The following is a 15,777-nucleotide window of genomic DNA, read 5'->3' as shown; positions in this document are numbered from 1 at the left end:
AGACTGTCTGAGGCTTATTAGCTTTGGTGATTTGAAACAGCAGAAATGCTGCACACAGTGTAGCGTCTTTGCTGTTGCTTGTCCTTTTAATTAGTTGTGTCTCCCCCATCCCCCTGCTGTGACACCGTACGCCACAACCCAGACTTTAAGAAGTGTCTAAGCCAGAGGAGGAAGAAAGTGAAGGATAGAGTGAAGCAGATGTGAGTTGCTGCGGCGTAATGCTGCTCTGCCGCTAAGTCAGGTCCCATCTGATGCTGTGTCAACACGACCTGTGCCCTGCCCTGCTTCGTGAAAATACAACAACAGCCATTGCTTAGCATTAAACACACACTCACTAACTACACACTCACTCTGCTTTCTGAGGCTTTAGTTTTTTACCTGAGAAAAAAGATTATTTTTAACATCATTTGACAAATTGAGACGTTAAATGATTTTATACTTTACAACAATTTAATTATTTTAATTCATCTTGTATTGAATACTTAGCTTTTTCCAGAAGATGAGAGCAGCTGTGGATGCAGTTATTATTTTAATCCTTAAATCTCAGTTTTCTTTTAATTCATTATCTTTTTGACAACAAATTAATTTTGGCATAGTGAGTTTATTTATTGTTTTCTTCAGAAATCCAAATGTCTCAAATTAATATGACGTTTAGTTTTGAATGTTAATTGGAGCATTTTGAAGCAGTGTTTTGTGCTGCTCTTAATCTGGACTGTGTAATATTTTGTCTCGCTCGTCGATGTAAAAGAGCGCAGTGAGGTGCAGACCAGTCAGCAATCAATCACTGATGAGAATCACTCAGACTTTATGACACATTTGAATTTTATTAAAACTGAGACATAAGAATTTTTTTTTTGTTTCTTCTGTGAAAAGATGTGGGTTTGGAGATACATTTTTAACCCCCCCCCCCCCCTGTCAGTTCTCTGTATGCTTCTTCGCCTTACTTCAACAGTGGAAGAGGATGATGATGAAGAAGGAGGAGTCCATCAGAAGACCCACATTCACCCCAAATGACCTGAAACAGTTGCAGCAGAGAGGACACTGAGAGCTTTCAGTAGAAGCAGCAGCAAACATTGAGGTCCTGACCTGCGAGCTAGAGGGCCTCGAGTGGAACAAAGAAAAATGGACCTGTCCTCTGCCAGAAAACAGAGTCTCAAGTCTGAAACGATGCATCTCAGTGTTTTACATTTGGTTCAGCAACAGCATTTGATTCATTTAATACACGTCTATATCCCAACCACCTTCTCTTTAGCAACAAAAATGTAGGCACTCCAAAATCTTCGAAGAAACTTTTGGAGTGCGACCTGAAAGTGGACCGTCCTCCAAGCTAGGAGCCGTTTGTCTGAATAGTTTGACTGCAGCACCAGGTCTTCAAACAAGCCTCCAAAAATGAATCTCCCAAATGTGTAAGAAGAACAACACTCTCAGATCTTTTCTGAATTCAAAACAGTGCAGGGCTAAAAAGTTCTCAGTTGTAGTTATTTTTAGCAGCTGAGCTACATTCAAGTAGGCAAAAATGTGACATTCACATCATGTTTTCCACTGTGTATTTAAAGTTTGATGAGACCCTCCATTGAGGTTGAGGCGCTCATCAGAATTTATAGCGCTTCTGTCAAAGGTCCCTGTGACCCCAATTTGACACATTTACATATACAACATTATATCTCAGGAAAACCTGGATGGAATTTTTTTTTAAATGTGACACAATTGCTGTTTAGTTTGTTCCTTCTCATCTCCTTTCTCAGTTTGCTTCTGTTCTTTTGGCTACAAAGAAAAGCAGGAAAACAACTAATGGACCTCCAGCTCTCCCAGCAGCAGCAGACAAATGGCCAAAAATTAGAGTTTAAAATGGAAGCACTGATTCATAGGCTCAGTCCTGACCTGCCATATGTTTTACTACCATTTGTGGCTCATTTAATATTTAGAACAATATTTCCCCTCCGTTCGTGTGCTTGTTTCTCCCCAGGAGATCCTCTGCCGGCTGGGAGCTGGCAAGCTGGACTCGGAGAGAGCCAGGCTGTTTTTTTACTAACTCTTAATGAAGATGAATTCATGCAGAGGGCAGCTTTTTATAAATGAGATTTACTATAATAACTGGAAAGGGTCGGAATAAAACATTTAATATGAGACCAAATCTCAATTAATGACACGCTCAGATGTGTCAGGGCAAATGCAGATATACAGCGATGTCACAGAGATTACATCAAAGACTTCTCTTAATTCATGACTTCATTAAATGTGACTATTTTTTTCATGTAACCATTAAGATTTTAAACACGTGCTCAGTTTTTTTTTTTTTTTTTATAATTCCAATTTTGAAACCTGCTCCTCGGGACTGGCCGAGGTCCATCATCAACTATCTTTTTTCTCAGAAAACCTTTTGAATCTGCCGCTGAATAAAAAGTAGTAAACCTCAACATGGCATTAACATTTACTCCAGGACAGTTTTCATTCCATTCTTTTTGTAGACAACACAGACCTCACAGTCTCTGTTCATTTTGTTTTGAGCAGGCCTCTCTGTAACACAGATGAACATTGAAACAGATATAGTTATGAAAACTTCCCAGCATTTATTACATAGGTCGTTGAACCAGCATCAGTTGAAATTAACCTTTTTTGACAGTGTGTGGTGGTTCGTTTGAGGCCACTGCAACCCTGCTGTCTCTTTAAATAGATAAAATATGTCAGTGGAAATCAAATCGATTCAAACTGTCACTTTATTGCTTCTTTGTAGGAGACCAACTCTGTTCTTATTTAATGTGTGAATCACACTCACAATCAATGTCCTGAAAATGTGGTTAATCAGTCTCTGCACAACTATTTCTGTTGCTCAGTAACAAAACATCAGCAGCAGGTAGAGGTAAAAAAGATCACTCATCTCACTTGACTTAAACTTTTTTTTTTTTTTCTTCTGTATGTGTTTGTTTCTCCCTCAGGTCGGAGAAAGCAGGAGAGATTGCAACCATTCCACTGACAAAGGTAAATCTTCCTGAGTCGTCCTCTCACTGCTCTAAAAAAGAGTCACATGATGCAGTCAGACACTATTGAGACCTCAAAGTTCGGCTGGTATCTCCTCTGAAGTTCTCCTCGGTTCTTTGTGAATCAGCAGCAGCATCACTCTGTTCAGTCTGGGCTCCATGTTCCTCTTGCAGCTGCATCCAGACAGTTTGACTACAGTCCCATGGAGCTTAAACTGGTTCCTAGTATATGCAGCTGTATTTTGATGTATGTGTGTGTGTGTGTGTGTGTGTGTGTGTGTGTGTGTGTGTGCGTACACACACATATATATACACATATATATACACACACACACACACAGTGGTGTGAAAAAGTGTTTGCCCCTTCCTGATTTCTTATTTTTTTGCATGTTTGTTACACTTAAATGTTTCAGATCATCAAACAAATTTAAATATTAGTCAAAGATAACAAGTAAACACAAAATGCAGTTTTTAAATGAAGGTTTTTATTATTAAGGGAGAAAAACAATCCAAACCCACATGGCCCTGTGTGAAAAAGTGTTTTCCCCCTCCTGTTAAAACATAACTTAACTGTGGTTTATCACACCTGAGTTCAATTTCTCGAGCCACACCCAGGCCTGATTACTGACACACCTGTTCTCAATCAAGAAATCACTTCAATAGGACCTGCCTGACAAAGTGAAGTAGACCAGAAGATCCTCAAAAGATAGACATCATGCCGAGATCCAAAGAAATTCAGGAACAAATGAGAAAGAAAGTAATTGAGATCTATCAGTCTGGAAAAGGTTCTAAAGCCATTTCTAAAGCCTTGGTACTCCAGAGAACCACAGTGAGAACCATTATCCACAAATGGAGAAAACATGGAACAGTGGTGAACCTTCCCAGGAGCGGCCGGCCGACCAAAATTACCCCGAGAGCGCAGCGACGACTCATCCGAGAGGTCACAAAAGACCCCACGACAACATCCAAAGAACTGCAGGCCTCACTTGCCTCAGTTAAGGTCAGTGTTCATGACTCCACCAGAAGAAAGAGACTTGGCAGAAATGGCTGCATGGCAGAGTTTCAAGACGAAAACCACTGCTGAGCAAAAAAAACATTGAGGCTCGTCTCGTTTTTGCCAGAAAACATCTTGATGATCCCCGAGACTTTTGGGAAAATACTCTGTGGACTGACGAGACAAAAGTTGAACTTTTTGGAAGGTGTGTGTCCCATTACATCTGGCGTAAAAGTAGCACCGCATTTCAGAAAAAGAACATCATACCAACAGTAAAACATGGTGGTGGTAGTGTGATGGTCTGGGGCTGTTTTGCTGCTTCAGGACCTGGAAGACTTGCTGTGATAAATGGAACCATGAATTCTACCGTCTACCAAAAAATCCTGAAGGAGAATGTCCGGCCATCTGTTTGTGACCTCAAGCTGAAGCCAACTTGGGTTCTGCAGCAGGACAAGGATCCAAAACACACCAGCAAGTCCACCTCTGAATGGATGAAGAAAAACAAAATGAAGACTTTGGAGTGGCCTCGTCAAAGTCCTGACCTGAATCCTATTGAGATGCTGTGGCATGACCTTAAAAAGGAGGTTGGTGCTGGAAAACCCTCCAATGTGGCTGAATTACAACAACTCTGTAAAGATGAGTCGGCCAAAATTCCTCCACAGCTGTAAAAGACTCATTGCAAGTTATTGCAAATGCTTGATTGCAGTTGTTGCTGCTAAGGGTGGCCCAAACAGTTATTAGGTTTAGGGGGCAAACACTTTTTCACACAAGGCCATGTGGGTTTGGATTTTATTTCTCCCTTAATAATAAAAACCTTCATTTAAAAACTGCATTTTGTGTTTACTTGTGTTATCTTTGACTAATATTTAAATTTGTTTGATGATCTGAAACATTTAAGTGTGACAAACATGCAAAAAAAATAAGAAATCAGGAAGGGGGCAAACACTTTTTCACACCACTGTATATAATATGGATGGGTGAATATTTGGATGGATGGATGAATGAATGAATAGATGGAATGGTTAGACAAACAGACAGACCAAAGGTGAATACTGAACATTGCACTCATGACATCATGACATGATTAAGGCGTAATATATCTATTGTGTGATTCCAGATATATGAATAATAGGTTGTTGTAAGTTGTTTAATCAGCAGGATGTGACCAGATTCATTTACACAACAAGCAGTATTTTACCTGCTAACAACTTCCTGTGGTGATCAGCAGCTGTAGAGGCCGGCTCGACCCAGCTGACTAACTAGTTGGTTGATAGCACAACCGAGTGAGCTCGGTCCGATGTAACTGATTGTAACTGATGAGAATAAAGCTGCAGGAGGCAAGAATGGATGGAAGAAGCCACACATTATTGACCTGACACAAATAGGGAGGTGAGGTGGACTCAGATGAACTACCAACTCTGCCGGACTGTCTGCTACAATAAGTGCTGCGACCAAATGAAACGTCATACTGTATTAACACAGGGGCATCTGTTGAATAGGTTTCAACATACTTTCTGATTTCGACTTCACTGTCTCACTTCCAGCATATACAAATGTTCACTTTGCATTTTATTTGAAAACTTAAATTTGATGTTCTTCAGTACAACAGTCCTGATTCTCAACATCCACCTGCTGTAGATCATTAATGAACGGTACAGCGCGTACTCCTGGGTGGCCGAGCTGATCCAGGTGTTCATAGCCATCAGTGTCACCGTGTCCTTCCTGGTGATGGGATCTGCCATGAAGCACACCAGTAAGTCTGCCCTCTCCTGAGCATGAAGACAAAACCGTTTACTGTACTATTAAACCAGACCAACCAAATATTACAGTGTTATGAATATTTAACCGTTATGTATGAAGTGTTTAGGACTGCTTGACCTCCTCCTCTCTTTCAGTCGATGGTCTGGTGGGCTCACTGTGGAGCACCAGACTAGAATGGCTGTCTAAAGCCTGGGAGAGAAACCTGCCGAATAAACATCACACGTGCTCAGCAAGAAGGTGACGATGAGGAGTTAAACACAAGTCTTCATGAAGTTATATGTGGTTGAATCTGAAGGGGCGCCAGCCCTCTTAAGGAAACGATGGTAAAGCTTCATGTGCCGACATAAAGCTGATGTCTACAAGTTTGTGATGATGGAAATATCTAACGATATGGGCTCATGCGGTAACATGAATTATAAAAGAATAAAAACATCCTGCTGCTACATTTAAAAACATTTCAATAGATATAATGACCTCCATGTTGCTCAACACAGTCCTCTTTTGTGGTCGTAAAGAGAGGCTTCGCAAGCAAAGCTCTAAAGTCAGTAAGACACTAAGAGCCTGTAAGGGGGGATCGGTTTGCAAGCCACATCATTTTATTCTCCATTTAAATGTTTTTCATTATAAATTTGACTTTTGATTGCGGTGTGAGAAATTTACACTCAAAACTGTTTTTTATAATTGTATAAAAATATAAAAAACATTTTTAGTGGAGTAAGATAATGAAAAGCCTTCAAAGTAATCAATATGATCTTAAAATGTAATGTAGAAGACACTGGGAGCTGGTTAAACAGGGGTGATGTGGCCTCGTTAAAAGCCTGGCAGCTCAGTTGTTGATCAGTCTGTTGTCCCATCAATAGATTTTTGGCTTAGAAAAGTAAAAAGATGGATTCAAAAATTAAGGCATGAAGAAAGAAAACCATATTAAATGTTCTCTATATTTTTAAGCGTCTAGACACTCCTAAGAAATATTTCAAATTTAAGGTGACAAAAGAAATACTGTGCCATTCTCATTAACCATCCATCCATCATCTATACCTGCTTTTTCCTGAACAGGGTCACGGGGGCAGCTCACATTGGGCGAAGGCAGGGTACACCCTGGACAGATCGCCAGTCAATCACAGGGCCACATAGAAACAAAGACCATTCACACTCTCATTTACACCTAAGGGCAATTTGTAGAACCACCAATCGCCAGTCCATCACAGGGCCACATAGAGACAGATGGAAACAAAGACCATTCATGCTCTCATTCACACCTAAGGGCAATTTGTAGAACCACCAATTAACTGAGGTGCATGTCTTTGGATGGTGGAAGGAAGCTGGAGTACCGGAGACGCAGGCACAGGGAGAAAATGCAACCTGCATAGAAAGGCCTGGAATCGAACCCTAAACCTTTTTACTGTGAGGCGACAATGCTAACCACTGCACCACCATGCTGCTCTCATTCTCATTATGTGCTGCTCAAACCTTCAATTACTCTCCAGTAAAACACAAAGATTCTCCATTCAACCAGAGAACCACCAGGTGGCAGAATTTACCTTGTAATGTGCTCATTGACCAGGATGTCAGTTCCACTAAGCTGGAGGACACAGACTGTCCTGCATGGACATGGCAGGAAGACTCAAGAGTCTTTGCACTAAAAGGCAGTCACTGTCATCTCATAATTTTATTTTTAAGCAAACCTACTAACTAAATGACAGCACCAAATAAATCTGTTTGTTTCTCTGTTTTTGCAAAGTATTTCCCCAAAATTCAATGGAGCTGATTTCACAGCCTGTTTACGCTGCATCTGTCTTTGTGGTTAATCATTTAATCTGCTCTATACTTTATCTCTTCTTTCACATTAATGAAGATGTCTTCAAATGTAAACATTAAGTTGATTTCATACTCCTCTTCTTTTTTCTTTTTCTTTCTCTTTCTGCCAGCGTGGCCAAAGGATTGATGTCACTGCTCGGATTCAGTGTCATCTTTATCGTGTCAATGGGTGATCCCAGGGTAATACACACACGCACACACACACGCACACGCACACGCACACACGTCACCAGTGTTTTCCATCCTCCTCAGGGTTTTGTGATCATGTTGGACAAGGTGGTGTCGTTCTCCCTGAACACTGAGGTGGGACTGTTCATCTTCATCATGCTGAGGGAGTCCAGAGAGGACCGCTTCCAGTGAGTACCACTCAGCTTCATGCACGTTAGCCTCATGTGCAATTTAGATTGACTTTAACTGAATGCTCACAGCTGAGCTCTTTGTATATGTACAGTGCATCCGGAAAGTATTCACAGCGCTTCACTTTTTCCAAATTTTGTTATGTGACAGCTTTATTCCAAAATTGATTGAATTCATTTTTTTTCTCAAAATTCTACACACAACAAAGTGATGACAAAGTGAAAAAAGTTTGTTTAAAATGTTTGCAAATCTATTAAAAATAAAGAACGAAAATATAACACTATAGTATTTGCTCAATACTTTGTTGAAGCACTTTTGGCAGCAATTACAGCTTCAAGTCTTTTTGCGCATGATTTTTGGGCAGGTTCTCCTGTTCTTTGCAGGCCCTCATCAGGTTGGATGGGGAGCGTCGGTGTACAGCCATTTTCAGATCTCTCCAGAGATGTTCAATCGGGTTAAAGTCTGGGCTTTGGCTGGGCATTCACAGGGTTGTCCCGAAGCCACTCCTTTGTTATCTTGGCTGTGTGCTTAGGGCTGTTGTCCTGTTGGAAGATGAACCTTCGCCCCAGTCTGAGGTCCAGAGCATTCTGGAGCAGGTTTTAATCAAAGATGTCTCTGTACATTGCTGCATTCATCTTTCCCTCCATTCTGACTAGTCTACCAGTTACTGCTGCTGAAAAACATCCCCACAGCATGATGCTGCCACCACCATGCTCAATCGGGATGGTATAGGGATGCTGTAGGGATGGTATTGGCCAGGTGATGAGCGGTGCCTGGTTTCCTCCAGACATGACACTTGGCATTCAGGCCAAAGAGTTCAATCTTTGTTTCATCAGACCAGAGAATTTAGTTTCTCATGGTCTGACAGTCCTTCAGGTGCCTTTTGGCAAACTCCAGTCAAGCTGTCGTGTGCCTTTTACTGAGGAGTGGCTTCCGTCTGGCCACTCTACCATACAGGCCTGCTTGGTGGAGTGCTGCAGAGATGGTTGTCCTTCTGGAAGGTTCTCCTCTCTTCACAGAGCAACGCTGGAGCTCTGTTAGAGTGACCATCGGGTTCTTGGTCACCTCCCTGACTAAGGCCCTTCTCCCCCGATCGCTCAGTTTGGCCGGGCGGCCGACTCTACGAAGAGTCCTGGTGGTTCCAAACTTCTTCCATTTACAGATGATGGAGGCCGCTGTGCTCATTGCTTCAATGCTGCAGAAATGTTTCTGTACCCTTCCCCAGATCTGTGCCTCGATACAATCCTGTCTCAGAGGTCTGCAGACAATTCCTTGGACTTCATGGCTTGGTTTGTGCTCTGACATGCACTGTCAACTGTGGGACCTTATATAGACAAGTGTGTGCCTTTCCAAATCATGTCCAATCAACTGAATTTACCACAGGTGGACTCCAATCAAATTGTAGAAACATCCCAAGGATGATCAGTGGAAACAGGATGCACCTGAGCTCAATTTTTAGTGTCATGGTTGTGTACATGTGATTTTTTTCATTTTTTATTTTTAATAGAGTTGCAAAAATTTCAAAAAACCTTTTTTCACATTGTCATTATGGGGTATTGTGTGTAGAATTTTGAGGAAAAAAATGAATTTAATCCATTTTGGAATAAGGCTGTAACATAACAAAATGTGGAAAAAGTGAAGCGCTGTGAATACTTTCCGGATGCACTGTATGTTACAACATTATATAGAATATGTATTTCAAATATATATATATATATATTTAGAGTCAGAAGTATGATCTGTGTAATCTGAGACCATCTCACAGTTTCTAGTTTTCAGTGCAGTTAAAGCAACTCTTCTTAGTTGTTCAACTCAGTCTCACTTGATTTATAGAAATAAAGGATTCTTTGTGATACTATTTTGTAAACATGAATGGCACCATGAACTTCAGCATTAACATTTCTATCGGAGCACTGATGGGATAATGAAAGAGGGATCGTATTTTTTGACTCAATATGAAATCAAGGTTCAAATTTAAGATCCTTAGGATGTTGTATCCTACTGGGTGGAGATCTCTGCTTCATTTTGAGACTATTTTAGCAGCTGTTAACCAATCAGTGTGCAGCAAAACCGACAACAACCACTGCAACTACATTTAGAAAAAAACACTGCACTTTAATGCCATCACACATAAACACGGTGACTCGTTGCTGATCGGTCCAAAACCTCTAAAAGAAATGTGTCTAAAAGCAACCACACCCTTCAGGATAAAGGTGGAGAATAAAGTTACCAATGATAATGATCTTTTCTTGAAATGGAATTACATATTTCTTTAAAAACCTCCAAATTACAAAGTTGTTTAAAGTTACAATCTTAAAAATCTCTGTTTCTCATTCTCTTTGGCAGCACCTATGTTGACCAGGTGTAATTGTAGATGTGTTGTTGGACTTCATATTCCAATCAAGTGTGACCAAAATGCAGTTATTTGTTTACCCTTGTTCAGAGCGCCATATCTATTTTTGTTGTCAACTCCATGTGACAAGTGAAAAATTGCAGAACATCTTCTGTCTGGATAACATGCTGCAGCCACAACGCAGGGCACATGTACAACATGCATCTTTCACATGCTGTGTGGTAACATGGACGCCAAAAAGAAAGTCAAGACATTCCCTGACCGTTAAACACAAGTTGCACAGGCAGTGAGGTCCAGTCCTGAGCCTGTCGTTAGCCCCACCTACCTCCTCTGGGGGAACGACCACTGCTGGGTGATAGAGAAAGCTTCACTAACTGTGCACCCAGTTTGTTCACTTCATAATAATAAGTGGACGACAGGATCAATCATGGCTGTCATAAAAATAATAATAATAATAAATATCATAGATATTTAATGAAAATATTCAGGATTTTTACATGAAAGGAAACTTTGATAGACATGTAAAATAAAGTCTAACTGGTGGAGGCAGTAGGGAGGCCCGGTCACCACATCTTCCATTTCTTGCTGGGGGATTCCAGGATGTTACTCTAAAGGTCCTAAAAACTCCTCCAGCATCAGTCCCTGTGGCCAACTCATGTTCCTCCATCCTCCATGTTGATCTCCCTCCAGGTGTCTCAGCTCCTGTCCTGTCCTCCTTTCATTTCAGATGCTTTAATCCACCATTTGTTCTTTCATTCAGTCCACAGAGCTCCTGACTGCATGTCACATAGGAAAGTAGATCAAATGTTAATTTGAGAGCTTCACCTTGAAGCCCAGCTCGCTCTTCATCCTAACAGACCATTAGAGCATCCACATCGCTGCAGACGGAGCTCCAACCTCCTCCCTACCATCACTGGTGAACCAGACTCAGAAAGACTGTTCACTCTCTCCACCAGCTCCAAGAAGTTGGCACATAGTTGTGATTACAGTTTTCCTATTTTTTTAACCCCACCTTCCTGCTGTGTCGGGTCTTTCGTGACCCATTTTCACAGCCATTTTGATGCAATGAAAGACCCGAGTACAGCAGAAAGGTTAAGATCAGACAAACATCTTTTTCCACACTGTCTATATCAGCTTGTTTCAGGACTTCGTTGAACACGTCAGGATGTCCACCAGACAAAGTTGTGATGTCTGTCTGAACAGATAACGATAATATTCGTTATCTGTATATATAAACTCTGCTTTTCCTCGTCCCTCCAGACAGCTCGCCATCCCTCTGCCGGTGGGGGACTGTGTGTTCAGCCTCAGCTGGCTGCTGCCCACCTACTTCCTGTTTGCAGTAACCTACGACGTCCTGGAGACCCTGGCCGACGTGGCCCATTACCTGCCTTTCTACAGCCACGAGCAGCAGCCACACATCCACAACCTGAGTGGGAGCTCAGCAGCAGCCAACCTGTCCATCCTGGTCTGATCTAGCTGGATCCGACATGAACAGTGCTAAAAATCAAGTGCTTTTATCTTGTAGTGTAAACAAAGCTTGTCTAAACAAGCTCCTGATTCATTTTTAAAGATAACAATTACTGTTTCTGCTTTTGGTGACCTTTCTTTTTTTAATTATTTTGCTTTTAGCTGCACTTTCCTAAAACCACTTTTTTGCTGTTGCATCACCAACAGTGTGGTCAGTGGTGCAACAGATGCTTCCACGACAGAGGCTGTCTCTGCTCATGTAAACTATACAACAGTCTGTCTGTTTGTCTTTTTAAATTCCAATAAACTAAAACTATTTATGTATGCCAGAGGATGTTCCCATAACACACCTGGAGCCACATGTGTGAAGATTTATATCAACAAAACATTTTCACGTTCATTATTCAGTAGGCAACAAAACATGCACACATACATCAGCCTGAGCGTGCGCAGTTTTTTTCTAGAAAGTATAATGTGTGATAATGTCAGTTAGAATCAAGCTTTGTTTGTTGCAGTTTCCTCAGCAGCCTGTAGATGGGCAATAAAAACAACATTTATAAACTTAAAACATTTTATTTTCACAGCTTCATCCACCACTTCTAGAATAATCCATTCTTCAACATAGGTAGATCTTGTAAAATACATCCAACAGTTGGACTAAAAGGCTTCTCATATCAAAGAAGTGCGCAATTCAGTACCTCTCACATCAGGGTGTTAACATCAAATTAATGAAAGGCTACATTTATTTTTCCTGCAGGCCTCCTGTCAGTCTGAGCCAAAGATGGACGTCAGTCACCACTTCCTCCCACTGTACAACATGTTACACTAATGTTATGTTATAATGTTATTTGTAACCAGAGTCTGCTCAGTAGGGACTGTGGGTGAAAGTAAGGTCTCACCTCTTCTGGAGACATCTGGTAAAAAATATTCCAGTTTTATAGAATCTACATAAATAAATAAAAAACATGCAGCCAACCTGTTTGGCTGTTGACTGTTTTTTTTGTTTTTTTTTGGGGGGGGGGGGTCCAGAGTTATTTGTACTGTATGTTAGTGTAAGTACACAACTAGAACATCTGGAACACAAGAACAACATCTGGAACACAAGAACAACATCTGGAACACAAGTAAAACATCTGGAACACAAGTAAAACATCTGGAACATTGGAAAACTAGAGGTCCGGTCCAGTTTCACTGCACTGTTTCAGCTCTGGTTGGATCACAAACTCCAACAGTAGTTCAGCTGCATGGGCAACACGTCTCACAGGGACCATAATAAAGACACATTTCAGGCCATATTCTTTCTTTCTGTTACAAAAAAAAAGCTTTTTGCATCACATGATAGTGAACAGCTTTGAACTCTGACCAGTCATCTTACCACTCTGTATATTTCTGAATGTATATAAAGGATTAAAAAAAAATTTAAAAAAAAAATAAAGGATTAGAAGAGGACCTTGTCAGCTATCTCCCGTTAGCTGCTTCTAGTGTGTACCAAGAGTCAGCTGGTGCGACCACGCACTCAGCTCTGGTCTGGGCGGGCAGGCAGGCAGGCAGGCTGGCTCCAGGAGTCCTAACGAGGGCTAGGAGCAGGTGCGCTGTGAGGACCCCCGAGGTCTGACACAGGAGCAGCAGACTGGATAACGGCTACAGGGTAGCAGGCAGGATGAAGTGTGTCCACAACAAGTCATCAGTACGGAACGGAACAGGAACGGACAGATGGCTACCAGCGACAGGTTGTGGGTGAGTGGATGTAGCTGAGAGTATGGACCGACACCTAAGGACTGCAGGACCAGGGTTGACATAATCTAGGGAGGTGATTAGTGTGATGAGCATCCTGCCAGTGGTGATCAGCTGGATTGGTGGTAGTTGATGAGGGGCGTGGCCATGGGAGGTGACTGGAGGTGGGTAGAGGAGGACATAAGCACATGGCCAAACACAGCAAATACACCGGGAATGACAGGACAAGGAGGAAAGGAGGTCTGGGGAAACAAAGGTCAAAACACACAAGTCAGCTGTATGCTCCAAGCTTACGTTAGTGAAAGACAGTCTCGCTATCACTCTTGGAAACGTTGTGTTTTTGTGTGTTCATCCGTGCAGGCTTCAAATACCTTTTGTCGGAGCTCCTCAGCATCATGCCCATGCTCGCAAACGTCTTCCCCCTCTTCATCTTCATCTATATCTTCAGCGTGGTGGCGGTGCAGCTGTGGGCGGGGAGCTTCACCACCACGCTGCTTCCTGGAGGAGGACGTCCTCATGTAAGGAAGCTGCTTGAAACCGTCTGACTTCAACGAAGTACATCATCTGAATGTCTGACGAAAACAACTTCTGACGTAAATGATGATAGTTCAGTTGTCAAAATTTTAGAAAACAAATCCCTTCAGAATTTCCCAGGAACTAAGGAGACTTCTTCAAATTGTTTGTTTTGTCTGACTAATAGTCCAAAACCCAAAGAGAGTAATGTGAAACACAAAAAAGAACAGCGAATCCTGTCCTTTCTAAAGCTGGAACCAGTGCATGTTATTGTGTAATTACATTTCAGCTAGGCAGAATGAAAGTTAAAGAGACCTCCGATTGGAGGTCTCTAACTGGAATTATGATTCATCAGAATGAAATCAAAGTTATCAGACACTGGAGTCACACTCGTCATTATTGCAGATAGCTTTATAGAGAAACCTCATACATATACAGTGGATACGGAAAGTATTCAGACCCCTTTAAATGTTTCACTCTTTGTTTCATTGCAGCCATTTGCTAAAATCAAAAAAGTTCATTTTATTTCTCAACTATCACTGCAGCCCTCCACCAGTCGGGGCTTTATGGCAGACTGGTGGCCCGACGGAAGCCTCTCCTCAGTGCAAGACATATGAAAGCCCGCATAGAGTTTGCCAAAAAACACATGAAGGACTCCCAGACTATGAGAAATAAGATTCTCTGGTCTGATGAGACCAAGATTGAACTTTTTGGCATTAATTCTAAGCGGTATGTGTGGAGAAAACCAGGCACTGCTCATCACCTGCCCAATACAATCCCAACAGTGAAACATGGTGGTGGCAGCATCATGCTATGGGGGTGTTTTTCAGCTGCAGGGACAGGACGACTGGTTGCAATTGAAGGAAAGATGAATGCGGCCGAGTACAGAGATATCCTGGAAGAAAACCTCTTCCAGAGTGCTCTGGACCTCAGACTGGGCCGAAGGTTCACCTTCCAACAAGACAATGACCCTAAGCACACAGCTAAAATAACAAAGGAGTGGCTTCGGAACAACTCTGTGACCATTCTTGACTGGCCCAGCCAGAGCCCTGACCTAAACCCAATTGAGCATCTCTGGAGAGACCTGAAAATGGCTGTCCACCAACGTTCACCATCCAACCTGACGGAACTGGAGAGGATCTGCAAGGAAGAATGGCAGAGGATCCCCAAATCCAGGTGTGAAAAGCTTGTTGCATCATTCCCAAGAAGACTCATGGCTGTACGAGCTCAAAAGGGTGCTTCTACTCAATACTGAGCAAAGGGTCTGAATACTTATGACCATGTGATATTTCAGTTTTTCTTTTTTAATAAATTTGCAAAAATTTCGACATTTCTGTTTTTTCTGAGTGTACATTAATGAGAAATAAAATGAACTTTTTTGAATTTAGCAAATGGCTGCAATGAAACAAAGAGTGAAAAATGTAAAGGGGTCTGAATACTTTCCGTACCCACTGTAATGGTCATTGAATATCAAAGTTGCATTTTGGTTACCTGAAGCTAATTTCTAATTTGTATCGTGAAAAACATCTAATGCTACTTATTTGTATGTAAAAGGATTTCTTATTGTTTTCACAGTTTTCAAGATGAAACCAGGGTTGAAGGTTTTCTGTGATCTCTCCTGGGAGGATGCGCATATATATGTCAGGTTACAACTATCGGTGAGCGGAACGTAGTATTGTCAGGTTTCCAAATCAGATTAGTCAGATCCACCGCTGGCTCCTCCCCCAGCTTGTCCAAATATGGTCACTTCCTGCTCCAAACCGCTCTGAACTAGTAAAATGGTGACGGACAGAATCTGAACT

The 15,777-nt window shown here is 41.8% G+C and overlaps 1 protein-coding gene across 1 annotated transcript in view; it reads left to right on the top strand.

Moving 5' to 3' along the window:
* LOC138635047 (uncharacterized) overlaps window positions 1–12,052 on the top strand; it is a 99,722-nt gene extending 87,670 nt beyond the window's left edge. Inside the window, exons 13-18 of the mRNA XM_069722354.1 lie at window positions 2,937–2,979; window positions 5,611–5,725; window positions 5,868–5,970; window positions 7,662–7,731; window positions 7,804–7,907; window positions 11,522–12,052. Of these exons, the coding sequence (XP_069578455.1) occupies window positions 2,937–2,979; window positions 5,611–5,725; window positions 5,868–5,970; window positions 7,662–7,731; window positions 7,804–7,907; window positions 11,522–11,732 (646 nt within the window). The 3' untranslated portion in view covers window positions 11,733–12,052. The remainder of the gene's footprint in view (window positions 1–2,936; window positions 2,980–5,610; window positions 5,726–5,867; window positions 5,971–7,661; window positions 7,732–7,803; window positions 7,908–11,521) is intronic.
* Window positions 12,053–15,777: the final 3,725 nt, after the last annotated feature.

Source organism: Brachyistius frenatus, unplaced genomic scaffold (assembly GCF_029030835.1).
Source record: "Brachyistius frenatus isolate BFR_SWC_R1_liver_20210118 unplaced genomic scaffold, ASM2903083v1 Contig_287, whole genome shotgun sequence".
NCBI classification, from domain to species: Eukaryota; Metazoa; Chordata; class Actinopteri; family Embiotocidae; genus Brachyistius; species Brachyistius frenatus.
This window is presented reverse-complemented; position numbering and strand designations above follow the sequence as displayed.